Source organism: Hibiscus syriacus, unplaced genomic scaffold (genome assembly GCF_006381635.1).
Source record: "Hibiscus syriacus cultivar Baekdansim isolate YM2019G1 unplaced genomic scaffold, ASM638163v2 tig00111366_pilon, whole genome shotgun sequence".
NCBI classification, from domain to species: Eukaryota; Viridiplantae; Streptophyta; class Magnoliopsida; order Malvales; family Malvaceae; genus Hibiscus; species Hibiscus syriacus.
In genome coordinates this window covers 2,181,321-2,208,020 of record NW_024063071.1, presented here as the reverse complement: position 1 = coordinate 2,208,020, position 26,700 = coordinate 2,181,321, and the positions used below count along the sequence as shown (strand labels likewise).

General features: G+C 34.1%; 4 protein-coding genes and 1 pseudogene across 5 annotated transcripts; 4 read left to right on the top strand and 1 right to left on the bottom strand.

Annotated features, from left to right (window-relative positions):
• Positions 1–8,648: 8,648 nt before the first annotated feature.
• LOC120159446 lies at positions 8,649–11,215 on the top strand (annotated as a pseudogene).
• Positions 11,216–12,474: 1,259 nt separating this feature from the next.
• LOC120159553 (B3 domain-containing transcription factor VRN1-like) lies at positions 12,475–13,029 on the top strand. The gene is made up of 2 exons (XM_039170126.1): positions 12,475–12,579; positions 12,691–13,029. The coding sequence occupies exons 1-2, from the start codon at positions 12,475–12,477 to the stop codon at positions 13,027–13,029; spliced, it is 444 nt and encodes a 147-aa protein (XP_039026057.1).
• Positions 13,030–13,153: 124 nt separating this feature from the next.
• Positions 13,154–15,541, top strand: LOC120159449 (B3 domain-containing protein Os11g0197600-like). The gene is made up of 3 exons (XM_039170044.1): positions 13,154–13,405; positions 14,982–15,265; positions 15,363–15,541. The coding sequence occupies exons 1-3, from the start codon at positions 13,187–13,189 to the stop codon at positions 15,388–15,390; spliced, it is 531 nt and encodes a 176-aa protein (XP_039025975.1). The 5' UTR covers positions 13,154–13,186; the 3' UTR covers positions 15,391–15,541.
• Positions 15,542–17,377: 1,836 nt separating this feature from the next.
• Positions 17,378–21,089, top strand: LOC120159589 (folate transporter 1, chloroplastic-like). The gene is given in 12 exon segments (XM_039170164.1): positions 17,378–17,672; positions 17,775–17,851; positions 18,164–18,240; positions 18,396–18,489; positions 18,838–18,931; positions 19,304–19,377; positions 19,681–19,785; positions 20,060–20,087; positions 20,090–20,130; positions 20,231–20,251; positions 20,501–20,568; positions 20,738–21,089. Coding segments are annotated over 12 exon segments (921 nt in total). The 5' UTR covers positions 17,378–17,563; the 3' UTR covers positions 20,871–21,089.
• LOC120159588 (D-2-hydroxyglutarate dehydrogenase, mitochondrial-like) lies at positions 20,950–25,413 on the bottom strand. 2 transcript variants are annotated; one of them, XM_039170163.1, is made up of 15 exons: positions 25,298–25,413; positions 24,888–25,186; positions 24,685–24,786; positions 24,520–24,567; positions 24,146–24,216; positions 23,946–24,064; positions 23,376–23,471; positions 23,180–23,289; positions 22,979–23,059; positions 22,632–22,732; positions 22,101–22,209; positions 21,890–21,995; positions 21,657–21,742; positions 21,434–21,585; positions 20,950–21,324 (listed from the first exon to the last, which is right to left on the bottom strand). In XM_039170163.1, the coding sequence occupies exons 1-15, from the start codon at positions 25,374–25,376 to the stop codon at positions 21,261–21,263; spliced, it is 1,623 nt and encodes a 540-aa protein (XP_039026094.1). In that variant the 5' UTR covers positions 25,377–25,413; the 3' UTR covers positions 20,950–21,260. The 2 variants fall into 2 exon arrangements, with proteins under 2 accessions (XP_039026094.1, XP_039026093.1); XM_039170162.1 differs by having other exon boundaries at positions 20,950–21,349; positions 21,460–21,585.
• Positions 25,414–26,700: the final 1,287 nt, after the last annotated feature.

Below are 26,700 nucleotides of genomic sequence, written 5' to 3'. Positions count from 1 at the left end.
TGAAACATGCTCTCCCAAATTCACATTTTTCTGTTCGGTAAGCATTCTTTTTGTGTTACATAGGTCTTTAAGAAATCTAGCTTACTTTGGTATTTTCATATTATGTCAAAAAGGGTATGTTGATTTCAACCTTTCAGAATACTTCTAAGATTTCATTCTCTTCAGCTTGTTTGTCTCTTTTTACTAACTTGGAGGGGAAAAGTGGCAAAGTTTCTTAGGGATATGGTGTCAGATAAGATTTTGAAACTTTTTCTTCTTTCTTTGGAGGTTTGTTTCAATCCTATTTTCTTTAGGGAGATCTGCGCCAATTGCTTATTCTACTATTTGAGATTTTGGATTTTAGTCATCTCTTTGTGGATTTGCGCTTACTGCTTCTGGGATTGGTTGTTCCACTATCGTACTACTTCGGAGAGTGATGACACTTACATTCTCTCGGATTTGACTCCGTTTGAGAATGTAACTTACCTTTTGATTTTAATCTTCCCACACTTTGAGCCAGTTGGCTCATTTGTTTATTCAATTCTTGTAGGTGAGCCTCAGTTCGATTTCGAAAGTTTTCCCATGATAAGACTAAATGTTAAAAAATGGATTTCAGAGAGGATTTTTGTGGTTGAAATGTTTGTGAGGACCTTTGTTGATATGTTTGATTATGCCTTAGGGTTTGTCCATAGCTCAAATTTGGATGGTCACTCTATCCCAGATTATAAGTATTGTAGTATGGGTTACAGGGTCTCTAGGGAGCTCCTAGAAAGTTCCATACATCATTTGCTTCAGCACCAACTTCCTCCTGTAGCATTGAACAGTGTCAGTCGGATGATCTGACATTGTGCATATTTTGCATACTCTTGTTGATCTAATTTTCCCTGCAACAAAAGAATTAACTACATCAGATAATTTATCAATTTTTTTCTAAGGAAACAATACTTATCTTGTGAACTCGTCGTCTGGGTTCATTTGAAGTGCCAAATTGCTGAGAGTTGGCAATCATTTTCAGAATTAATTCACTTACTGCAACTGGTGTTTTGTTTATAAGAGCTCCTTCACTAGAAGCATCTATAGTTTTCATCTCTATTGGAAGTAGCCATTCATAGAAATATTGCATGAGTGTTTTCTCGGATAATCCATGATGTGGACAACTTGCATAAAACTTCTTAAATTGCTCCCAATAATTGTAAAGTGATTCTTCATATTTTTGTCTTATTCCCAGAATGTTTCTCCTTAATTCACTTGCTTTTGTTGTTGGGAAAACCTATCAAGAAAAAACTAAGTTAAATCAGCCCAAGTATTTATAGAATTGAGAGGTAAATAAAATAGCCATTCTTTAGCTACACCAGATAAAGAAAAAGGGAAAGCCCGTAGTTTTATTTGGTATTCAGATACTCCCTGAGGTTTCATGCTTGAACAGACCATATGAAACTCCGTGAGATATTTGTGTGGACTCTCACTGGAAAGCCCATGAAATATAGGAAGAAGATGAATAAGGCTTGTTTTTAGAGTAAACGGAGTTACGTCTTGAGGAAAAGTGATGCAGAGAGGTCGTTGTACGGTAGGTGTCACAACTAACTGACGAATTTGATCTACCATTGATCCTAGTGTGTTGTTTGTGCCTAGTATATCTTTGTTTATCGGTTCTTCGTTTTTATTGAAGGAATATGGTCATTTTAGATTTAATTCTGGATATGATTGCTCCAGTTGTTCCTGTTGTCGTTTTCTCTTTCTTCTCAAATCTTTTCTGCTTGAATTCGTTTGGTTCGAGCTTTAATTTCTTGAACACATTCTACCAAATCACCTGGATTACATTTGGTCATAAATAAAAAATAAACAACTTTATTAGTTACTTTAGCCGAAGTCCCTGGCAAATGCGCCAATTTGACAAATGTCGTTTTACAGTCAAATAATTCATTCTTCTAAAAAATAAACAAATAAAAGGAAATAGTAGTAAAGAGAACCAGGGTCGGTCCACAGGGACTTTGGAGTTTCTAAAGTTGTGGAATTTTTGATTTTAAATCTGGATAAAGATGAAAAATGCTAGAGATTTGGATAGAAGGGAATATAAGATAATGGTGAGAGAAAAGGGGGATTTAAACTGTTTTAAAATAAATAGGGATAAAGATAAAGTAAATAAATTTAAAATAAATCGATATAAGAAAACTTATTGTAAAATAGCCTCAGACTTCAGCTTTGCCTCAATTCCATCTGATCATCAGAATATATTTTTACTTCGGATATCTGTCGGTTACAGTCTACATGGCCCAATCCATGTAACTTGTTTTTCTCTCTTGTAAACCGAAAATCCAAAAGCTATCTTTGAATTCCAGTCCTTATATGGACTAATTACGACTATCATCGTCAACACCAACTCAATTTTAAAAGCTTTGGAAAAACCCAACTTAGACTATGTTGTCTCAATGAGAATCGATCCTGATCTCAACTTCCCTTAGTAGACCACCGCTAAGTATGTTCAAAAGAAGTTGAACTTGCTACCAGTTGATTCTTTCTCCCAACTATAAACCAGAACAACATCCAAACTAACGAGCTCTTTTTTATTTAAAAGTATTTTGATTTTAAAGGATAAGTCGATTACATATCCTATTTCTCCAGAAAATTGAGAAAATAGCCTGAAGGTATTTTAAGTGCTTTTCAATCCTCACAATAGGAATTGAGTCATCGCTTTAGCTCTTGGCTTATGGAGAAATTAGATAAGTATGACAATCATACTTAGCATCTTTAAAAATAAAAATAAAAACAAAGAAAACTTTGAAAAAGAAAAGAAAATTTTTATAAAACCCAAAGTAAAGAGGAAGAATGAATTCTAAGAGGGTATTTTTAGCCTTCAAAAATACGAAAAATAAGGAAAATATAATTCCTAAAAACAAGAGATAATTCTTAAAATATTTAAACTAAAATTCTAAAAACATGAGTTTAACTTGAATTCAAATTTAAAAAATGCGGAAGACCCATTCGTCATTCTAGAAGCACTGACTGGACCTTCTGAAAGGTGTTGACTTAATGCCTCGTCAAATGCGTCATGCCCAATAATCTAGCTTTGATTCCGAAAATAAAAAATTGCAGAATTTGTCCTTTTAGTACAATTTCTAGAATCTAGTATCCTGTACAGAAAATGAATCAAAAACGAATAAATCAACCACAAAAACTAACAACTAAGGAGCGTTTTGTTGAACCATGTTTTATAATATTTTGATATAACAAATTAAGACAAAATATTTTTGGACTTAATTGAATTTTTTCAAAGTTTTAAAAAATAATTCAAAGTCCAATAAACTAGAATTTGAGCAAAAATAACTTTTTCATGTACAAAGTACCGATACCGTTCTTATAGTATCGATGATATATGAACAGTGTCAATATTATGTATATGGTATTGATACCCTAGGTAAGAGAAGTATCAATACTCTCAAGGTAGTATCGATACTACCAACTTGCTCAAATTCCAGAATACAAAATAGATATCGATACCAAAGGGGTATCGATACTACTTTACATATAGTGGCGATACCATAGTCACAGTATCGATATTGTCAGACCCAACAGCTAGTAAAGACTAGTTTTATTTAAAAATAACAAAGGAAGTACCAATACCCATAAAAGGAGTACCAATACTCCCTGTACTGGGCAACTTTATTTTGCTCGGAATTTCATCCCCAACGGCTCCAAATCATTCTCAACGGCTAGAAACGACTACAAACACATTCCAATATATAAATACAAGTTCAAGACACTTGAAAAGGGGTTAGAACACCTATCCAAGCATTCAAACACAAGAGAATAGCTTTTCACTCTTTATTTCTATTCTCTTATAAATATTTATGTTTTTGTGAGCTTTAATTTGTAAACACCTTCCTTTTTAGAGGTTTCTTTGTTTACATTCTTTTTCTTTTGTAAAGGGTTTTTTGGTTCTAGCTAAGCCTTTAAAAAGCTAGGGAGTTTGTAAAGTTTATCTCTTTGTCTTTGAAAAAGAAAAAACAAATTAGTGGATTTATTGGAAAATCCCAAGTGATGAGCTTAGGTAGTGGATGTAGACTTAGTTGAGAAGTCAAACCACTATAAATCGTTGTGCAAAATTATCTATATTTTCTTTCTCCTTACTTCCTAAATATAATTTGCCAATTCACCCCTCTTGGCACTTTTTCGGTTGTCAATCTCCAATCCTAAATATTGGTATCAGAGCTTGGCTCATTAGAATGTTTAATCACCTTGAGACGATTCTTGAATAAGCTCTATCGATTTCCAACACAACTGACAAAAAGATGGCTTCGACCTCCGGCTCTTACTACATTGAAGACTCTCAACCGGTCAACAAGCCACCTTATTTCAATGGAACAAACTATGCCTATTGGAAGAATAGGATAATGTTCTTCATTCAAGCTAACGATCTAGGAGCTTAGAACTATATCATAAGAGGATACTTCATTCAAACCGGAGAGAAGAATGATTGGAGTGATGGAGAGAAGAAGAAGTTCCAACTCAATGTTAAGGCTATGCACATCCTCTTTTGTGCGTTAGGCCCGGATGAATATGGAAGAGTCTTCTATTGTTCTAATGTCAATGAGATTTGGACAAGCTCCAAGTCACTCATGAAGGAACTAACGAAGTAAGGGAAATCAAAATCACTCTTCACAACCATAATTATGAGAATTTCAAGATGAAACCAGATGAAGAATCAAAGCTATGACGGAGAGATTTTATGTGATTGTCAAAGGTCTCAAGGGATTTTAAGAAGTAATCTTAATAAGAAGCTTATGAGGAAGATGATCTACTCTCTTCCAAAGTCTTGACAATCAAAGAAGACATTGTTATCGAAGCTAAGAACCTCAAGTCACTCACTCTTATGAGCTTATCAGTTCTCTTCTAACTCATGAGTTAATGGTAAAGGAAGAAGAAAATGATGAAGAAAAGAAGAACAAGAATAAGGAGGTAGACATTGCCTTCAAATCCACCAATGAGAGCAATCAAGATACAAATGAAGAGGTGGATGAAGACGATGATGAAGAAGAAGAGATGACCAAGTTCTTCAAAAAATCATGAATCAAGGAAGTGAACCATGAATCAATAAAAAAAGAAGAGTCCCCCGGTGTATTTCAAATGTCAAAGAACGGGGCATGTCAAGTATGATTGTCTCCTCCTAAAGAATAATGGATCAAGTAAGAAGAAGACATTTGTGGTAGCTTGGAGTGATGAAAATGACTCCAACGATGAAGATGAAGTAACCAACCTATGCCTTATGGCTATCAATGAATATTTAATGGTAACTTCGAACTATAGTGAATTAAATTATTATTCGTTTGATAAGTTACAAGTTGCCTATGATGAATTGTATTTGGAATTTGAGATCATGAATTCCAAATATAAGAAATTGATTTCAAAATTTAAAGTTGAAAATGATTTGATTTTTAAAGAAAAAGTTTATTTTGAAAAACAAAATGAAATTTTGAAAAATAATTTAGAACTTTCAAAAAGAAATTTTTGATTTGAACGTTAAGCTTGAATGCTTAACAAAAGAAAAAGAAATCATTTCTAAAAACAATTCATCTATGATAAAAATGGCAAAATGCTCACGTTGCCATTTTCATGGTCATTTGGAACATGTTTGTCCTATAAAGAAAATAAAATCTTTTAAAATTAGACAAGTATGGTTCTTAAGGGAACAAGAGGTACTGAAACTAATGTTCAAGGATCCAAAGCAATTTGGATAACAAAATATACTTAAATGCCCCTTGTAGTTGTGTGGGAGCAATGTTGATAAAAGTGACGATACTAAAATGCTCTAGCCACACTTGAAAATGAATGGGTAACTTCTAAGCTTAAAAGCTTTTTGATTTTGCATAATTGATTGCATGTAGAGTTTTGAACTTAAATGATTTTATGTTGATTTTCTATCTCATGTATGTTAAAAAGAATTGTGATGAATACTTCCTAAAGTTTAATGATTTTTCATAAACATCATAATGAATTTTGGTCAAAATTTGTTTTAAATGTAAATGATATATATCTAACAATTGATATCAATTTTTCAAATGCTTTGATTTTACAAATTTTAATTGTTGACCTTAATTTAAATGTTTATTCATGTGATTTATTGCAAATGATATCTCTCTAACAATTGATATCAAGTTTTCAAATGCATAACATTTTTGGAAAACTTTATGCACTTGCACTTAAATTCAACAATTGGTATTGCATAAAGTATTTTAGACTTGAATATATTGAATTTCATATGCTACTAACATGTTTGTTCATCTTTGTTGAAATTAATTTTTTAAGTGTCAAGCTTTTAAAAGTCGAATATTTGTTTGGAATGCTTTTATTAAGGGAGAGCTTTTGATTTTTTTAAATGATTTTATGATAAAATTTACTACTTACTCTCCATTGTTATTTTTTGAACCTTAAAGTTGAATTATTTTGTATATAACAAAAAAGAGGAGAAGTTAGGTTTGAAAAATTCAATTTCAAGAATGAAAAAAGAAGAATTTTAATGTTTTTTCAAAATATGTCTCTTTTTCATTAAATGTTTTATTAAGGGGGAGTTTTGCCAAAAACAATTTTCAAATGTTTTGCTATATCAAAAAGAGGAGATTGTTGAACCATGTTTTATAATATTTTAATATAACAAATTAAGACAAAATGTTTTTGGACTTAATTGAATTTGTTCAAAGTTTTCAAAAATAATTCAAAGTCCAATAAACTAGAATTTGAGTAGAAACAAGTTTTTCACGTACAAAGTACTGATACTTTTCTTACAGTATCGATACTATATGAACAATACTGATATTGTTCATATGGTATGATACCCTAGGTAAGAGAAGTATCAATACTCTTAAGGTAGTATCGATACTACTAGCTTGCTCAAATTCTAGAATGCAAAATAGGTACCGATACCCAAAAGGGTACCGATACTACTTTATATAGTAGTATCGATACCATAGTCATAGTATCGATACCGTTAGGCCCAACGGCCAGTAACGACTAGTTTTATTTAAAAATAACAAAGAAATTATCGATACCCATAAAAGGAGTATCAACACTCCCTGTACCGGGCAGCTTTATTTTGCACGAAATTTCATCCCCAACAGCTCCAAATCACCCTCAACGGCTAGAAACGACTACAAACACATTCCAACATATAAATACAAGTTCAAACACTTAAAGAGTGGTTAGAACACCTATCAAATAAATCAAACACAAGAGAAGACTTTTCAATATTTATTTTATTCTCTTGTAAATATTTGTTTTTGTGAGCTTTAATTTGTAAGCACCTTCATTTTTAGAGGTTTCTTTGTTTACATTTTTTCCTTTTGTAAAGGGGTTTTGGTTCTAGCTAAGCCTTTGAAAAACCTAGGAGTTTGTAAAGATTATTATTTGTCCGAAAAAGAAAGAAAAAATTAGTGATTTGTTAGAAAATCTAAGTGAGAAGCTTAGGCAGTGGATGTAGACTTAGTTGAGAAGTCGAACACTATAAATCATTGTGCAAAATTGTCTATCTTTTCTTTCTCCTTACTCTCTAAATACAATTTGTCAATTAACCCATCTTATACTTTTTCGGTTGTCAATTGAGCTTCTCCTATCATAATAAATTTAAAGACAAAAAATAATTAAATAAACCACCTATCAATAAAATATCACGTCACATGATTACTTTAGGTGTTATGTCACGTCATATTGTCACATTAGGTGATGTCATATACCCATCATCCTATATGATGATATATATATTATTTTGAGTCATATATGTCACATTATCTTGGATGGTGTAACATGTTATATATCAATAATTTAACATAAATAAAAAGTTAAACGATATATTTATTTTAGTCAACTAATATTTATCTAATAAAAATCATTTTAATTAAATTTAAAATATTTAAAAAAATTAAGATTGGGACAAACATTACAATAATTTTAACATTTTTACAAATGAAAAGGAAGGCAGATGGAGACCCGTATAAACGGCGTGTTTACTTGGAAAAAGGAGTTATGGAAGGTGTCGTTGAAACAATTCACTTTGAATATTGAAGGAGAAACAAAGTCAAAAGGCAATAGCGATTGGCGAGAATGTATTCAAAGGAAGAAGGCATCTTTTCCACGCTTTTATCAAAGCAAAGCCAACCCTTTTTAGCCACTGGGAAGATGAGATAATAAAGTCCCATTAAGACTTTATTTGATACGAAGTTAACAGAAAAAAAAAACTGTAACACATGTTTGCTATATATATATATATTTGCTGTCATTTTGTTAATTAATTGGTCAGACACCCGACAAATCTTTGGGAATCAGTACTTTTCCACTGTCCTTATTACCAAATTATCTAACGGTGAAGATAAAAGTCTTTTCTGTTCACTTCCCTCAAAATGGTGGAAAATAGGAGAGAAAAAACAAAAAAATTTCAAGTATTTGCATGGCAACGCTTAAGCAAAATCAAACAGCAAATTATCTAATAAAGAAAGAGAAAAAAAGAAGCTTATGGTGATATTTCCTAAAACCCTTGTGCATAGCTGTCGTTTATGCCACGAGAAAATGCCATGTGAGCGTCACATCGCTGTCCCTGACCTTTCCTCATGCTCTTTAAATATATTTCTCCACTCTCTTCTCTCTTTAGTCTGATTGGAAAAATCCAGAATCTAATCAGATCAGATCACATGTATTTTTTTGGATAAGAGTTTTGCATAAAGACCCAACTTTTCTTTCTGGGGAAGAAAAATGAAAGGAGCTTTTTTCCTTCTTTTTGTGGAGGAATGATCTCAAAGTTGTGAATTTGAAGCTGGTTTAGAGTTTGAACTTTGAAGTAAAGGGTAGGCAAAAAGTTGGGTTTTGGGGGAAGAAATGAAGGCTAAAGTTTGGAATTTTACGGACGAATAATTTGAATTTCTAGGAGGAAAAAAAGTGAAGAAGCTGATTTAAAAAGATCAAAGCAGGAAGTAAGAATTGATTCTATACCCCTTTATTTGTTTTTCTTCTTTCTTTTGGGGTAAAAAAAAGTAGTTTCTTTATGTTATTTTTTCCTGGGAATTTCAGAGAAATGGCGACGCTTGTGGAGGCACCAAATGGAGTGAAGCCAAAAGGGAAACATTACTACTCAATGTGGCAGACCATTTTCGAGATTGACACCAAGTATGTCCCAATCAAGCCTATAGGGAGGGGATCGTACGGCGTCGTTTGCTCTTCAATCAACAGGGAAACCAATGAGAAAGTGGCTATAAAGAAGATCAACAATGTCTTTGAGAACCGTGTTGATGCGTTGAGAACTTTGAGGGAGTTGAAACTTCTCAGACACGTTCGACATGAGAACGTGATAGCCTTGAAAGATGTTATGATGCCGACTCAGATAACGAGTTTCAAGGATGTTTATTTGGTTTATGAGCTTATGGACACCGATTTGCATCAGATTATTAAGTCTCCTCAGCCGCTTTCTAATGACCATTGCAAGTATTTTATTTTTCAGGTACTTCCGATTTGCTCTCTGTTATAAATTTGTATGTCAAGTTTTTTGAGGTTTTTACTTGGTAATTCTGGATTTAGATACATGTTATCTATGAGTTTGCATTATGGTTTTTAAATACTTGAAATGGTTCATTAGACTTGTTAGTAATTACCATGATTTTCCCATTTTTGAAGCATTAATAGCCTCTCATTTATACTGCATTACTGTGCATTTTTGGCTTTAGGCTTTGATGAGTTCCGTTCTGTCATCTGATTTCTATGCTCATTTAGTTCGGTAGCAAAGGAAAATAAAAGGCTACGAGTTATTTGGCTTTTACCAGTGGAAACTGGTTAATAGATTCATTATGGTACAAGATGATGACAATCGAGCTTCAGAAATATTGATGCATATTTGATGAAGGAGAGTTATTCAATTCATTGTTGTTCAGGATCTTAAAGGCCATAATATTTTATGATGTTCGTCGTTTCACTTACCTAAAGGGTCTTTTCTGATAGTTCTGTATCCGCTTCCACCTCCTTTTACCTTCACTTTCTTTCCATTTGGTCCTCTTAAATGGGTTCACTCGGTCCTGTTTCCTTGTAAAACGGTAAAGAATCGAGTACGGCTAATCCTCCCTCACAGTTTTTTCAACATAATTGCTTCACTATGTACTTAACTGCTTGATCAAATGCAGACTCATTCTATTTGGTTGTCAGGATATGATATGTACATTCGATAAAGCGAAGTCTGAATTATGCTGCTTGCTTATCAGCAACACCTAAGACATACTGAAATTTTCTTGACTGTTTCATGTTGAATCTCGAGTGGTAGTGAATCTCTATTCTGTTGCTACGCCGAAGAAAATTTAGTTCCATGTAAAGTTGTAAACCATTTTTTTAACTTCTGTTAGGTATTAGTCTGGTTGTGACTAACCTTAGTAATATATTTTTAGTTACTGCGAGGGCTGAGGTACCTCCACTCAGCAAACATCCTTCATCGAGATTTGAAGCCTGGGAACCTCCTTGTCAATGCTAACTGTGACTTAAAGATATGTGATTTTGGGCTGGCTCGAACCAGCAGAGGCAACGAACAATTCATGACAGAGTATGTTGTCACCCGCTGGTACCGTGCACCTGAGCTCCTACTCTGTTGTGACAATTACGGGACCTCCATTGATGTTTGGTCGGTAGGATGCATCTTTGCAGAGATTCTTGGTCGGAAGCCCATCTTTCCTGGAACGGAATGCCTCAACCAGCTTAAGCTGATTATCAATGTTCTTGGAAGCCAACAAGAGGCTGATCTTCAGTTTATTGATAATCCGGAAAGCTCAAAGGTATATCAAGTCACTTCCATACTCTAGGGGTATCCACTTTTCCCATTTATATCCACAAGCCGATCCGTTAGCCATAGATTTGCTGCAAAGGATGCTTGTTTTTGACCCATCGAAGAGAATTACCGTCACAGAAGCACTCCTACATCCTTACTTGTCAGGGCTTTATGATCCGAGGTCCAACCCACCTGCTCAAGTACCGATTGATCTCGAGATAGACGAGAACATGGGAGAACTGATGATTAGGGAGATGATGTGGACTGAAATGCTTCACTACCACCCAGAGGCAGCCATCTGCCAATATGGTTAGGTCAACATTGTTTTCGCTATCCTTGGTTTTGCTGCTTTGTTGTAATGAACTCTGAGAACCGATATTGTTTTCTCTGAGAACCGATATTGTTTCAACTCGAAGAACACTATCGAGTCTTCTGCCACCGAACTTAGAAATCATTGGAAGATTTTGTTTACTTTTTAATATTTTGTTTATTGGTATGGTTTACTTGTAAATGTGCTGTTAGTTTTAATCCAGAGGACGTTTTCGCAAAATTGCTAAAAGCTTATCCATTTCCTTCCTGTTCTTAAATAGGAAGAGAGAAGGATGCTTTTAAAGGCTACACAAAGTACAGAACCCAAACTTTGCCTCGTTAATGAATCTGGCTTTTAGTTTCTACAAAACAATGAATTTAATTAACATTCATTCGCCAACAACTATAACTGAAACTGGATTGATTGCTCTTAAAAACATGTGATTTCCAATACAGCAGTGGTGTTTCCAGCAGCATCAAGAGCATCGGTTCTTTCTGGTATTCTGCAGCTCATGCCACCATCTCAGCAATGCCTCCAGCTTTGTCACTAATTGGATTAGAAGCATCAATAGCTAATCTAGTAGCAATGGCGGTCAATATTCCAAGGACAACAACAACGACGACATACATAACAAGTGATTGGTTGTTTCCAACTTTAGCTCCAAGTGATATCAAAATTCATGTTTATACATGTTGATTTTTGGACTGTCAAAGACAATTCCTAAACTTAATCATAAAATGTCTTTGATTGTTGTATTGATATGAATTTGATCATATTAAAAATCAATCTTTTACAAGCAAAAAATCAGCATATTTAGTGATTAGTTTCTTAAATCTCACATTATTTATGTATGAATTTTTCTTGAAGTGTTTAAATATACACGTTATTATTCTCACTTGGCTAATGGTTGTGTTCGATCAAATGAATATCTTTAACATGTATTTTGTACATTGTTTTTCGCTTAAAACCAAAAGACACTAAACTTTCTGATTGAAACTCTTATGTTCCAACTTCCGAGGGAAGGTTGAGGGGTCTAAAGATATGTACTCTCTTGCACGGCTTGCTCTCCATATCATCATGGTTATGGATTCCGAAGCTGAAAAGAAGAAGACAATTCAATAGGCTAATGATTACTCAAACGTATTAGGTACTCGAGTTCTGACAAAACCAAGACAAGTATTAAGCTAAAACACCACAAATAGATTAGGATTATGTAGATTGTCACGTGTTTATTAAGTATGGGTAATCTCTCTGCCTTCTCACTCTTACTTTTTGTTTGCTCGAGATATGTTTTTCCACGAGTTCATCGAGAAGTAAGCATTAAAGCTAGCACCAGAAGTATTTGTTCTATTGTTTATGCCGGAAACCTTTTCAACAAACTCTTGAACAAATCTTCTACGCGATGAGTTCTGATCCTCGTAGAGACAATGATCAGCCCATGTTTGCATCCAAAACTCCCCATTTTTTCAAAATAATTCTTCAGGAAGCTATTGGAGATGGGATGCTTGTAAGTATTTCTTCTTCTTTTTTTCTCCATTTCATGATATTTCTACTTTGTAATCAGATTCATTCTTGAAATTTCCATTGACTGTTCATGTCTGTATACGGTAATCATCAGGGGATTCCTAGAAAATTTGTGAGAAAATATGGAAACCAACTGTCAAGCCCTGTTAAGCTTGAGGTCCCAAGTGGTGCAATATGGCAGGTGGAACTTACAAAGAGTGATGAAAGGGTGTGGTTGCAAAAGGGTTGGCGAGAATTTGCAGAGCAGTACTCACTGGAATTCGGGTCCTTTTTGGTTTTTCGATATCAAGGGAATGATCATTTCCATGTATTAATTTTCGATAGAAGTGCTTCAGAGATTGAATATGCCTGTAGGAAAAACAAAGAAAAACCAGACTTGACATGTCCACTGACACAAAAGAAAATGACAACAGATTTGAAGTTAGAGAATTAATTTTTACACATTAGCCTTGATGACCCCAACACTAGAAAGATTAATGAAAACACGTGTAGTTCTACGGAAAAAGTTGATGGTATGCATGCATTCTTTATTTCAATTTTAGCAGTGGTTATGTTCTTGCCATTTTTTTGTTTTCTTTTTCTTCCTTTTGATGCTGTTGTTTACTATGATTTCGAGTCCATCTACGATAGGAGTTGGAGGAATTTCAGCTTGTGGAAATCTGAAAACGGAGCTTTTAAGCTGTTCCCAAAATTTGACAGACACTGAAAAGGCTCGTGCAGTTCAGATAGCTAATGCTTTCAAAAGTACTGAAAATCCAGTTTTCATGGTGGTCATGCGACCCTCATCTGTTAGTAATGGTTATCAAATGGTAACATGTAAAACCAGAACCTGGATAATCTCGAATTCATCATTTTTCTGACCAAAAATTACAAATTGTTTACTCTTTGTTTGGACTGAAAGTGTTTCATATTCTTGTTTGTTTTCCCTTCTTGAATCCCAGGCTATACCATTGGACTTTGCTAGGGAATTTTTGACAAAGAACAAGTGTAATCTGACCTTATGCAATTCCGCTGGGAAAACTTGGCCAGTGACGTACTATGTGAATGCAGGAAATAAGAAACGGCGGGCACAACTGTATGGTGGCTGGCAGGCATTTGTGCAACACAATCGTCTTGGAGTTGGCGACATTTGTGTTTTTGAGGCAATTAAACTCCATGAAATATTACTTAGAGTGAACATCTACCCGGTTGTTGGAAATGCAAGCAAGGCCTGCAGATCACAGGGTGAGTAGCACCTGTTATATAGACTATCGGTTTAATGATCGGTTTGTTTATAGGACAATCTATAGAGATCCCTTGTTTCTTCTTATCATTTCATTTTGTTGCAGCTCATAAGAGCAAAGCCAGTCCAGTTAGAACCAGCATGGTCAGTGTCAGTGATACTGAACCTGATTGTCAACAAACTCGATGTTCCCCAATCTCCAGAGAATTTGAAAGCTCAAATCTTGATAAACAGAAGAAGAGCATGAATTGCCAATATTCAACTAAAGAATTTGGGGGTCATAATCTTTTTGTTTGAATGTTTTTTTTAGTTTGAGTAAGCAATGGTATGTTTCCAAAGTTAGTAGTCCTAAAAGTTCCGATCTTAACAGGTGAATTCAAACATTATGCCAAACATGACAATGGCGGAGTGTCTGGTGCTTGGGGGTGTCTGAAACCTGACCTTATGGACGAAATCAGTATGCAACCATTGACTCCAACCGAGAAACAAAGAGACGTTGATATTGCAAGTTCGTCTTCATCGAGATTAGGTGAGTACAGAAGTTAAATATGATCTTTGACAAGAGTGCTCCATAGATCAATCATGTACTAGCAGTGAAGAGGATGGTGATATATTTTTGTTGTTTCAGGGAGTAGGAAAAGTAAAGATAAATCCCATTTTCCAAGTCCCATTCCTCAAAAGAAAATGAGAACTAACTCACCTAGTCAACGTGAAAAAAATTCGAAGCTAGAGGTTTTATCTTCTGGTATAAGCCCTGATGCTGGGATCAATCTTGAAAACCTCAAGAAAGTTGATGGTATGCTTTCTCTATTTCAGTTTTGGCAGTGGCTTACTGTTGAGATGCTCATGTCATTTTATCCCTGTGTAAAGTACAGCTGAGTGGTGTGTAAAAACTGAGGTTTTCAGTTGTGTGCAACGGTTGACAGCCATCGAAAAGGCACGGTCTGTTCAGATAGCTAGAGCTTTCAAAGGTTCTGGAAGCGGAAACCCAGTTCTCGTGATGGTCATGCGGCCGTCATTTGTTAGCGATACATACAGAATGGTAACTTTCAAAATTAGAACCTGGCTATTCTCTATATCATCCTTTTGCTGACACCAAGTAGCTTAAAATCACAAACTAATGCAGCCCTTTCTCTGGTTTCTATCCCTTTCTTGAATTCCAGTTTGTACCATCAGACTTTGCTAGGAAATTTTTGGCAATGCAAAGGTGTAATTTGACCTTATGCAATTCTTCTGGGAAAACTTGGCCTGCCAAGTACTATGGCAATTCGGATAAATATCGTGCAGCAAACATCTATGGTGGTTGGCGGGCATTTGTCAAAGATAATCACCTTCGTGTTGGTGACATATGTGTCTTTGAGCTAATTAAGCATCCTGAAAGTGAAATCTTAATGAAAGTTGACATCTACGCAGCTGTTGAAAACAATCAAGGACTGCAAGCCACCGGGTGAGTAGAACCTGTTATGGTCATTAATTCGATGATCGATTTGTTTATGAGACAATCTGCGGAGATGCTTTATTTGCTTTTCTTACCATTGTAACAGCTCATGGGAGCATAGCCAGTCAAGTTAAAACCTGGAGCTTGGTCAGTGATACTGAACCTAATTGTCAACAAAATCAATTTGAAGACCTGACAGACTCGGACATTGAAATCTGGGATGAGTTTCCCGTGAACCAGAAAACAAAGAAGAAATTGGCACCTCAGGCGGAAGGGGACTATAAGCTGGAGAAAGAAGAAGAGCATGGATGTGATATCGTTTGTGTTTGAGATGTTTTTGAGCTTGTTTTTGTCATGTTTCTTTCTTGTACTTCTCTGGTGAGATATCTGTTAAATCATCTCTTCTTTATTTGTACATCTATTCAAGGATGGAGAATACATGGTGTTGAAGCAAATATCTATCTATCTATATATATATATATATATATATTTCTGAAGAAACTGATGGAGAGCAACAGAATACCAGAAACTGATGAACACTCCCCCATCAAACCAGTTTTACTGAAACAAATAAGCCTGCATTACAATTTCAACACCAGTTTTATCAGTAAGTGATCAATTCCAAAATCCCCATGGTCTGCAGCGCAAAACTATAGTGCTGCAATATCACCCGATTAGCCATAAACACAATAAGATTAGATGACTTCACCAACATTAATATCGACACACCAAATCTAAAGAATGGAATTCACTTTGAATTCTTCCCAATGGTCCATTAACTGAAGAACATCAATAGCAGCAGGTGATTAGTTCTCATCACAAAATCAATGTGTGTTATATTATAATATTTTTTTTATTTCTCTTTAATCATTAATTTTTTATTTAATATTTATTGGACACTGTTGCGTCACGTTTTGATTGATAGAAAATTAAACGTTGTTTAAAAAAAATAGGATGAAAATATAATGACCTAAATTTTAGAATGTTGACCTGAATGTTTATTAACGCAGTTAATGGATCACTTTGACTTATTAAAATGGGGATTGAGCCTAATTTGATGAGAATTGTACTAAAAAGTAGTAAAATGGGATTTTGATTTGCATTTCATTTGTCAATAACCTAGGGTAGGGCAGGCTGTACATGTGTGAGATCGGGTCGGGTTTTGGGTTAATTTGACTCGACTCAATAAAAATACACATTCTATTCAAAATTCGACTCGAATTTAAGATAACTTCATTTAATCTGAACCCGACCTGACTCGAAATATATATATATATATATATAAGTCTTAACTTTATTTGATATAATAGAGATCTAATTGAAAAATAATAATGTAAAGGATTATTATTATAATTATTCCTAAATATATAAGATATCATTAGATTACTTTTTCGAGCCAGGTCAAATATTTTTATCCCAAACTCGAACATAATTTGATTCGAATTATTTTTAATCTGACCATATTGAGTCAAGTCATGTTAGAACTCGTCGAATTTGAATTTCGTGCTCATCAGACAAGATTGAATTGGATTATTTATTTATGTGAGTTTTAGGACACAAATTTATCAACTCTCTATATCATATTTTATATAATATAAATAGATAAAAGAAAATACGTAAAATTTAAAATTTTTATAATATCTATTATATCTGTATTACATTCATATTGTATACCATTTTATTCTTTTTCTATTTCATATCAACTCATTAATTAAAATATTTTATATTAATAAAAATAAAGATGATGGGAATTAGGAATGATTTAAGCAGTTCCAGATTTGGGAATCGTACTAATGATTCTAAAAACGATTTATATTAATAAATCGTATTAATGATTTAATTAATCAATTTTCAGGTATTTTAAATTATTTGGTATTGAATAATAATTTCAAAAATATTTTGTGTTATTTTATTATTTGAATATGATATTTTTAAATCTGTTATATATTTAAAGTTGAATTTAAAATGATATTGAAATGAAATCGGAATTAAAAATTAAAATATAAGTAAAAAAATAGAAAATAACTTGATGAAATATATATAATCTGAAAATTAGATGGTTCATTAAGCATATAATTAAAGAGAGAGATGAAAACAGAAAGGTGGAGTGGATTCGTTCCTTGTGTCTTGATGACTCATTTAGAGAACCGTGGGCATTTCTGTAAACAAATTAGCTTTGGAGCCCATATAAAGTGAAGCACCAGAAATAACGGTAGCGCGAGATGTGATCGGCGGTCGAGATCCCGAGCCTGTTTTTGCTCCTAGTCGCCGCCGCTGCTGTTTTTTCTTTTCAAATTTCTGAATGAAATGTCACAATCACAGTGGCAATGGGAAACTGCAACCGCCGGTGCGGTGGCGGGCTTCGCCACAGTAGCCGCGATGTACCCTCTGGACATCGTCCGTACGAGATTTCAAGGTCGTTCTCTCCCTCCCTCTCTGTGTGTGTGTGTACGCAATAGCTTAGTCAAATATGTTTCAGTCTTTTCCGTCGTCGCTGATTGGATTGAGTTTTATGTAGTTAACGATGGTCGAGTCACCAATTTCCCGACTTACAAGAACACCGCCCACGCCATTTTTACCATTACTCGCTTAGAGGTTCGCACCGTATCATCCCTTTTCTTCTCCTTTTTGTTCTTGTTTGTTTAGCTTATCAAATTGTATTCCTCAAGTATTAGAATTTTGAAGCTACTGAATTGATCATATAACCACGAAATTATGTGATTATTTTATCTATATCATATAGACAATTCAATTACTCCTTTTTGCTTAGTCTAAGGCACTTTTATTTGGTTGTCTTCATGTAAAGTTGCTTTCTTTCAAAGTTTCATTGGATATTATTACAGTTTCTCTTTGTAAAGCCCGTTTTTCTTTTGATAGCTAACAGTTTTATGGGTTGATCACATGTAGGGTTTGAGGGGGCTTTATGCTGGCTTTCTTCCTGCAGTTTTAGGATCCACTGTTTCATGGGGTTTATATTTCTTCTTGTAAGTGCACTATAGATTTTCATGTGTTTTCAACAGCTTGATTACAGTACATCATTTGGCTATTATATCTATATACATATATGAATTATTATTACAGGTTGAAAAATGTTTTGTGACAATCAATTAATTTGTTGTTCTATTGTTATTCCTTGTAGCTATGGCAGAGCTAAACAAAGGTATTCTAAAAACAGAGAGGAGAAGCTTAGCTCTGGCCTTCATCTTGCATCTGCTGCAGAAGCTGGAGCTTTGGTGAGTATATGAACTTCTAATAACATGACTTGGGGGGGGGGGGGGAATGGAAGGTCCACACTTATTAATAGTATCAAACTTACAGTTGATATTAGAAGACTCAAAAGAATTTTCTTTTAACAGTAAAAATTTGCTAATAACTGAGCTTAAAATCCTTTAGGATATGGCCTAAGATGTTAACGACATGTTGTTGCAGTTGGATGCTAATTGAGTTGTCTTGGTTTAAGTTAGTCATCTACTCATATTCTCCCTGCTGATGCTAGGTTGGACTGGTTTTTAATTGACGTTAAACGAGATGGTTTACAATTTGTATTCTATTAACAATTTGAATCTTGTGGCCTTTTTCAGGTTTCCTTGTGCACAAATCCTATTTGGCTTATTAAAACAAGATTGCAGCTTCAGAATCCTCTAAACAAAAATCGACGTTATGCTGGTATATATGGTCAGTTCTTCATCTTAACATTAACTTGCTAGCAAAGCCATTTGAATTGATATCATTGGTCCTACAGAGATGTTGATTCTTGAAATTTTTGAAGATAAACCTTTTATTTGTAGATTTCTTGTGGCAGTTGACATTTCTAGTGATGATTTAACTCTATTAAACAGATATGGCTTTTAGCACTGATGAGAAATTAACCACATTTGAAAACTATAGATGATCAAGAGGGGTTTAAATTTTTCAACATGAACACCTTTTAGTGCCTTAATGTTTTCACCCGGCATCGTAATCCATGCTTCATGGTTTTCTGGTGCATTTAATGACCATTTCTGTTGCTTCTATTTTCTCAATATCGTTTTGTCTTAATTATTTCAGATGCCTTAAGAACAATACTGAGAGAGGAAGGATGGACTGCACTTTATAAAGGACTTGGTCCTGGTCTGTTGATGGTAGTTCTCTGGCTGTTTCTCTCGTATTTTTTATCCTGCTTTTTACATCACTTTATGCTTGTACACACATACCTTCCCACCAAATTGTTATTTTACTCTGAGTCAAATGTGAGTGCTTGACATGGGCATGTATCCGACATGGCCACACGGGTATGTTCAAATCTTTTTCAAGCTTTCCATTTATTTGGAGAGCCTTTGGAGGATCATACAATATACCCTACTGTGGACAAGTGTTGGTCATGGGTGCCTGACATGGTACTTAAGAAAATGAAGAGCATTTGATGAATATTTGGAATTTAGCAGGTTTCCCATGGAGCTATTCAGTTCACAGCATATGAGGAACTGCGTAGGATAATGGTTGATTATAAAGCAAGAAAACAGAAATCTGAAAGTGCCAGTAATTTGTTGGTACGTAGATGCAGTTCCATTTGTCTAAACTTCGGGTTTATATGCATAAAAAATGACATACAAACTCATGATTTGTGCCATATGCTCGTAGTGTCTATGTTTATTGTGTTTCCGGGCACATGGTTTAACAAACTCAAATAAATCTGGAGATATTTAATGACTGATAATTTGAACTTGACACTATCAAGATCTTTTTTCAGTCTCCTCATGGTTCTATAATTTAAGGAGGCTATAAAGGATAAAGATTTCTAACAATCTCTAGCATTTTGCACAGAACTCATTTGACTACGCTGTGCTCGGGGGTCGTCTAAAATTGCCGCCATTCTTATTACATATCCATTTCAGGTATGCATTGTTATAAGTGGTGTGAAGCATTTGTATATAATCATCTTCTCTGAGCTGGTTGGTCATAGTGTGCCTTACAATGGTGGCTTTTTTTCTTCAGGTTATACGAACTCGAACACAGGTATATAAAAATTTATAACATTTCATTTATGAATACAATTGACTTACTGAAATTCTTTAATTAGGAATAAACAAAGCTGTCATGAGACTGCATGAATATTTCCTTAAACCTGGATGAATAAATTGGACTACCTTTGTCTGACACATTCAGAAATGAGTATCGAAGGCTGCAACAAAGAGATAAATTGCGACCGGTGTTTGATTTGTATCAAAGCCTGTAATTTGAAGTTGCCTCTTTTATCTTTTTCAGCAAAGACCTAGTGACGATGGAATTCCTAGATACATGAACAGTTGGCATGTTGTGAAGGAAACAGCACGGTGAGAACATATCGAAACCTGAATTTTCCGTCTTACTGATGAGGATAAACTTTAATCTGTATTAACCATTGTTAATGCTACTATTTGTTCCTATAAAAAAAATGCTACTATTTGCAATTTCCTTCCTGTATAAGTTGATTTTTTGTTTTGGTATCTGGATGACTTGCAGGTTTGAGGGTCTTCGCGGATTTTACAAAGGGATAACCCCGAACCTTCTGAAAAATGTACCTGCTTCTTCGATAACATTTATTGTTTATGAAAATGTACTCAAATTGTTACAACAGGTAAGAAAGAATGATTGAAGAAGGCATCAGCATCGGCATCAACATCAACAATGAATGTATGGAGTTGTGAAGGAAGAAAGGTTCAGGACACATCAACTTAATCAAAGTACAAATATCACATTACAGAAAAAGAGTTCAACAAAGTTCAACTTATTTTTGCAATATTATTCTTCAGTGAGTTGTACATTTCGATCATCTTATTCCACTATTATACCAAATTCTGCTTATGCTGTCAGAAGCCATGACCTTTGTTAGCCAAATCAATGGTGTTCATTTAAACTGCTTGGATCTTCCCCTTTCCCCATTTTCAGCTCACCTACATTATGGATCTTTGTATATTCAGAACTTTAACGGAATCATTGACACTGAATGTGGGAAAACGAATACTCCACGGTCATACACCAGGCTCTATGAATTGAGAGAGTGCGGAAGAACTTTATACGGGTTGAGTATCCCATTGGGGTCAAGCAACCTTTTATTGAACGCATTGTTTTTACCTATCAAAACAAATTCTGGATTTAGACACGCCTTGAAGCAACCATGACCGGGAGAAACAAAACCAGCAAGCAGAACTTTGTAGCATTCTTTTGTTTAGAAGAAAACTCACGGTTTCAGGTGATTTGCTGTAATAAATCTTGTTAGCTTTCATCAGTCCCAGGCCATGTTCGGCACTGATACTCCCTCGGTGCTTAGATGTCCATTCATAGATGTACGGTTCGATTTGTTCTAAAATCTGTGCAATATATCACATATTATTAATACAAATATTGAAGCATTTCTTCATGTTTTAAACAAGGATCTTACTTTATCATCATACTGCGAAGAAGATACATTAAGATGCAAATTTCCGTCCCCCAGGTGACCGTATCCAACAACTCTAGCCAAATCACCTGAAAATTTAAGATGCAGATAGAGTGGATTTTTGGTGACATTAATATTCTGTGAAATGCGGGACTAGAAATTTACTAACGACGAAATCACATTGAATTAATGGGAAAAGAGAACTTTTATAGACAAACAATAACAGCTTTGCTTACTAAGTCTTGTTCTCATGTCATCCACAAGATCGTACATCTTTTCGACAGGCAATGACAAATCGTATTTGTAAACGGCACCGGCTTTCATCAGTGCTTCTGGCACACCCTACAACGTAAGAGAAGGAACATTAAAACTAAATCCTTGAATATAAGATTAGCAGTATCCCCGACAATTATCAATTACAAAAAAGTGTGGTATCAAAATGGGAACCTCACGTATTCGCCAGAACGAGGATGCTTGGTTTATGTCTTGTGCAAGAACACCATCAGAAATTAAACCACCTTCCATCGAGCTAAGTAAGAAGGCCTCAAGTTTCTCCCTGCAGGAATTCTAATAATTTGTAAACACGTAGAGATATTATGGGTGTTGATAGCTTAAAATAGATATTAGAAGGAATCCCAAAATATAGTACAAGCGTCTACTGATCTTTAATCTTTTCCTTTCCTTTTCATTCAGGAAGTGGAGCCAGAAGCGATAAGAACCAAATTCATATGTATGCCGTCCATAAAATGGTCAATGAAAGATCATTTGATAGCATCAAGTTCCAACAAATCCAAAAAGTACAAAAACTCAAGAGGTAGGTTTAATTTGTTACTCGATTTTAGACATTTGGTCTAGCAATCAATGTTTGAGCTTCAGTTACGTTTGTGTTATGAAAGCAGGAAATTTAGTATAGTAAAACAATGTATTTAAAACAAGCTTATTACCAATACATGGATAATAACCAATTAACAATGATACCTATCATAAGATTCATCACTGCCTGTTGTCTCAATTAGAACATAAAAGTTGTGCATTGAGGCGGGTAATGGGTTCCGAACTCCATCTAAATGATTCAAGACCTGGCAGATATAATGCAATAAGTAGGAAGCAAATAGAGGAAGTATAAAGAATCAGCAATGCTTCTATTCCAACCTTCATTTAACAAGAAAATTGGACTTGCAGAGCTATATATTAATAAATCAGGGAATTTCAACCTTTAGTCCAGTCAAAATATGAAAGTGAAAAAAGGGTATTTAGCAGCAAAATTAATAGCATATGATGCACAGACTGGGAAAAAGGGTTGGAGGATGCTACAGAAAGCTAACCAGATCCATTGCCTGGATATCCAAAAATTCAAAAGCAGATAGAATCTCCCCGAGTTTTCTTTTTGCTTCCATGAGTAGTTTCTGAAAAACATGAGAAAGAAAATGGTAAGCAGAAGAAAAAGGTGTCAGCTATACTATTATTCTGCATTAGTTTAGCATAAACTGATCCCAAGAAAAAAATATTATGGAAGCAGATCAAACCTGGCAGCTAGAATAGTCTCTGCATGCAAGAAAAGCTATATTTACCGAAGACAACTTGGGAGGGGTCAATATAGAAACTTTAGTTACAATTCCCAGAGATCCTTCACTTCCTACACCAATGATAGGAGAAACATAAAGGAAGTTGAGTACACTACTGAAAATGCACTAGCAACAATCTACTACTAAAGGCACTCACCTATAAACAAATGCTTCAGGTCATATCCTGTATTATCTTTACGCAAAGTCCCAAGCATATCAAGCACATCACCATTTGCTAAAACAGCTTCAAGACCTATAATGTTATGGAAGTCGGAAGATAAGTTCAAAGTGGTGTTAATAATAGTTAAATGGCTACACTATATTCAGCTCCTCGACTTCAAGATCGTTCACTTCATTCTAACATTAACATTAATCCATCTCCATAGTTTCATGTTCTTTTTCTTTTAGAAAATGAGCTTCAAACATCAAGAAGAAACTTGAAATACTTTGAGATTTGTCTAAGCAACCATAAATCCCAAGTACAACAATAAATATGCATAACCTCATATAACCAGATGGATGAGAATGCAATGCCTTAACATTTTCATATTAGCAGTTCCACTATGCATAACATTCAACAGGCTCTTTTTCAGTTTTCCTTTCCAATTAACAAAACTTCCTTGGTTCTGTATGTTTACACTGCAGGAATTAAAGGGTAGAAAAGGGGGAAATTGAACAAAATTATTCTGAAGTTCAAATTCAAAGCCGGGACAAGCAGATTCCTCACCAAGTACATTCCCATGAAGCGAACCATAACGTACAAGGCGCAAACCACCAGCATTAGTTGAAACATTTCCACCAATTTGACAGCTTCCTTTCGCACCTAAGTCCAGAGGCATGATGAATCTGAAATAAAACATATACTGATATAGCATGAGCGAAGGCAGATCAATATCCACAGATATATTGACAGTAGCAAGCAATTACCCTTGGTTGTCCAGGAAAGAGATAAGATTTTCTAATATGCATCCTGCTTCACATACCAATATACCACTGACCTGAAATATAGCATACAAAAACCATTCATATATACGGGGTTGCGTGTTTTCTTTTCCTTTATAAAGTAGTTTCATTTAGAGTTCTGAATTGGTCAGGATCTATCAGGATTACTAGGCGTTATTTCTTTTTGGTTCATGAAGTCCAATAATGCAATTCATAAGGTCCCTAGTAAATTTTGATAAGTAGGATCCACACTGAATCATCATGATTCAAAATGAAAGGTCCTTATACATCTATAATTGGCTCCAAAAAAAAAAACAGAATAAGCAAGAAACAAACAGAGAAATAACATAAAAGCATACCTTGTCAAAACTTATGATATTATTCATTGAACCAACATTGACAATAACCTGAAGAATTATATCAGCAAGAGCAATTAATTAAATACAAGACAAGAAGAAAACCTCAACCAAAAGGACGATCAAACAATAGATTATTGATCAATAATGGGAAACAATTTCCAGCACCTCATCAAAAACAGGCACACTGCCACCAACAAGACCAGTATTTCCCCCTTGAGGAACAACAGCCAAACACCTCGAATTACAATATTTGAGAATCTGTGACACCTGCAATACACAATTGAATATAAAAATACATACAAAGACCTCGATTTTAGTACCGGATAAGATACAAAAAAGATGGACGAGCGAAAATTAAGAAAATGAACCTCCTCAGTATTTCGAGGTTGAAGCAAAAGCTTACTGGAGCCTTTGTACTTATGCATCCAATCCGTATTTACAGTTTCGAGTCTATCCTCATCTTGAATAACACTTTTCTCTCCTAGTAATTGCTTAAAATAACTAATATCATCGGAATTTAAAGTCGAAAATGAAGGATTTCTCTGAACAACTGTCGACATTGAACTGAAACATCCGTACCGAATCGCATTCACTTCTCCGACACTGTTGTAATCTCGGATCAGATTGAAGATCGGCTGACAACTTTTTTCATTCAAATATCTAAATTCTGTTGAAAAAACGTAATGATATTTAAACCATATTAATAATTCTTCCGACAATACTAAAAAATTTCTGAAGAACAATTCAAAGGAGTTGAGCTCAAGGCAGCGGATAAAACCTGAAACAGAACTTAATTGACGGTTGAGAATCGACTTCAATGATCGCCGGAGATTGCTTGTAGCTCTCCACTTCTCCATTTTCAGTTGCCCTTTCCGTTTGGTCAGTTGTTTCGTGTCTATCCAATGGGGGAAAGTAGGAAAGCAGTACTTAAACACGCAATCTTAAATCTTAACAACATATTACAGATCGAATTGAGTTAAAAATTTGAATTATTCGAGTTTTATTTTATAACTCAATCTTGGATTGAAATTTTTTCTAGTCAAATCAATTGAGTCGAGATAAATTTTTGAATTTTTATTCAAATTTAATTGTAAATATTTATAATATTATGATATTATTTTATTTTAATTTAAATGATTTTTCATAGCAATATATCATACATATATATTTCTTCATATTTTTTATATGTAATATACATATAACATACAAAGTTAAGGTATCGACTCAAACATGAAAATCAATTCACAATTACTAAAAATTCCAAATTATTTGGATTGTAATTTATAACTGATTTGAACTTAATTTTTTGTAATCAAATCGAGTTTAGAGTTTTGCTCGAAGTTAATTCGTATTGAGCCGAAAAAGTAATCTTTCGAGTCGGGTTTTATTCACTGCCCCTCTTAGTTATCCAACTATTATTCAAGTCTTTTCAGTTTTTATGAAACTGTAAAATTTTTAATTTGATCACAAATATTTTTTATTTTCTATTTTGGTCCAAATTACAGAAATTCAAAGTTATTACAGTTTGATAATCAAAACAAAGATATACTAATAATTAGATGATTAACAGTATAGTTTAACTAGAAATAAATTATCCAAATAAACAATTTAAAATAATTTGAATTAGTGATGATTTTATTTTAAAATTTTAATCAATACATTTAAATGATTGGAATTTAAAATAATATAATTTTAAAATATCCAATTTTAAACTAAATCTGTACTTAAAAAATAACTTGAAAATTTTATGTACTTACATATCGACCAAAATGAGAACCGAATTCAAATATTATTTGTAAATAATATTCCACTTTCAATTGTCACGAAAAAAATGCTTTCTCTTTGTTTAAATAAACGAATAGATCAAATTGAATTGAGATAGTCATCCCTATAATAGATTTTTGTAAAATTTGATCCGAATTAATCAATCAGTGGGATACTCATGGTTAATTCAAAAAGAAAAAAATAAGTAAATTTAGATTTCGGTATAGTCTGAAAATGTTTTGAGTTCAAATTTTTTCGAGTTCAGGTCAACTTTTAATTTTTAATTTCAAGTTCGAGTCAAATTTGATAATTTTAAACTCGCGAGCTTTCAAATCGAGTCGAATTTAAATTTAAATTTTTTGAATCGAATCAAACTTAACAATACTCAAACTAGTCGGATCACAATCCTGCCAGAAA

Excerpts from the sequence above, each read along its gene's own strand:
- LOC120159449 (XM_039170044.1), top strand. The coding sequence starts at position 13,187 with ATGCTGTTGTTTACTATGATTTCGAGTCCATCTACGATAGGAGTTGGA. Across the intron at positions 13,406-14,981 it reads TTAGTAATGGTTATCAAATG|TTTGTACCATCAGACTTTGC; the intron begins GTAACATGTAAA and ends CTTGAATTCCAG. Across the intron at positions 15,266-15,362 it reads CAAGGACTGCAAGCCACCGG|CTCATGGGAGCATAGCCAGT; the intron begins GTGAGTAGAACC and ends CCATTGTAACAG.
- LOC120159588 (XM_039170162.1), bottom strand. The coding sequence starts at position 25,376 with ATGGAGAAGTGGAGAGCTACAAGCAATCTCCGGCGATCATTGAAGTCG. Across the intron at positions 24,787-24,887 it reads AACCTCGAAATACTGAGGAG|GTGTCACAGATTCTCAAATA; the intron begins GTTCATTTTCTT and ends TGTGTATTGCAG. Across the intron at positions 23,290-23,375 it reads CCTGAAGCATTTGTTTATAG|GAAGTGAAGGATCTCTGGGA; the intron begins GTGAGTGCCTTT and ends TCATTGGTGTAG.
- LOC120159553 (XM_039170126.1), top strand. The coding sequence starts at position 12,475 with ATGAGTTCTGATCCTCGTAGAGACAATGATCAGCCCATGTTTGCATCC. Across the intron at positions 12,580-12,690 it reads CTATTGGAGATGGGATGCTT|GGGATTCCTAGAAAATTTGT; the intron begins GTAAGTATTTCT and ends GGTAATCATCAG.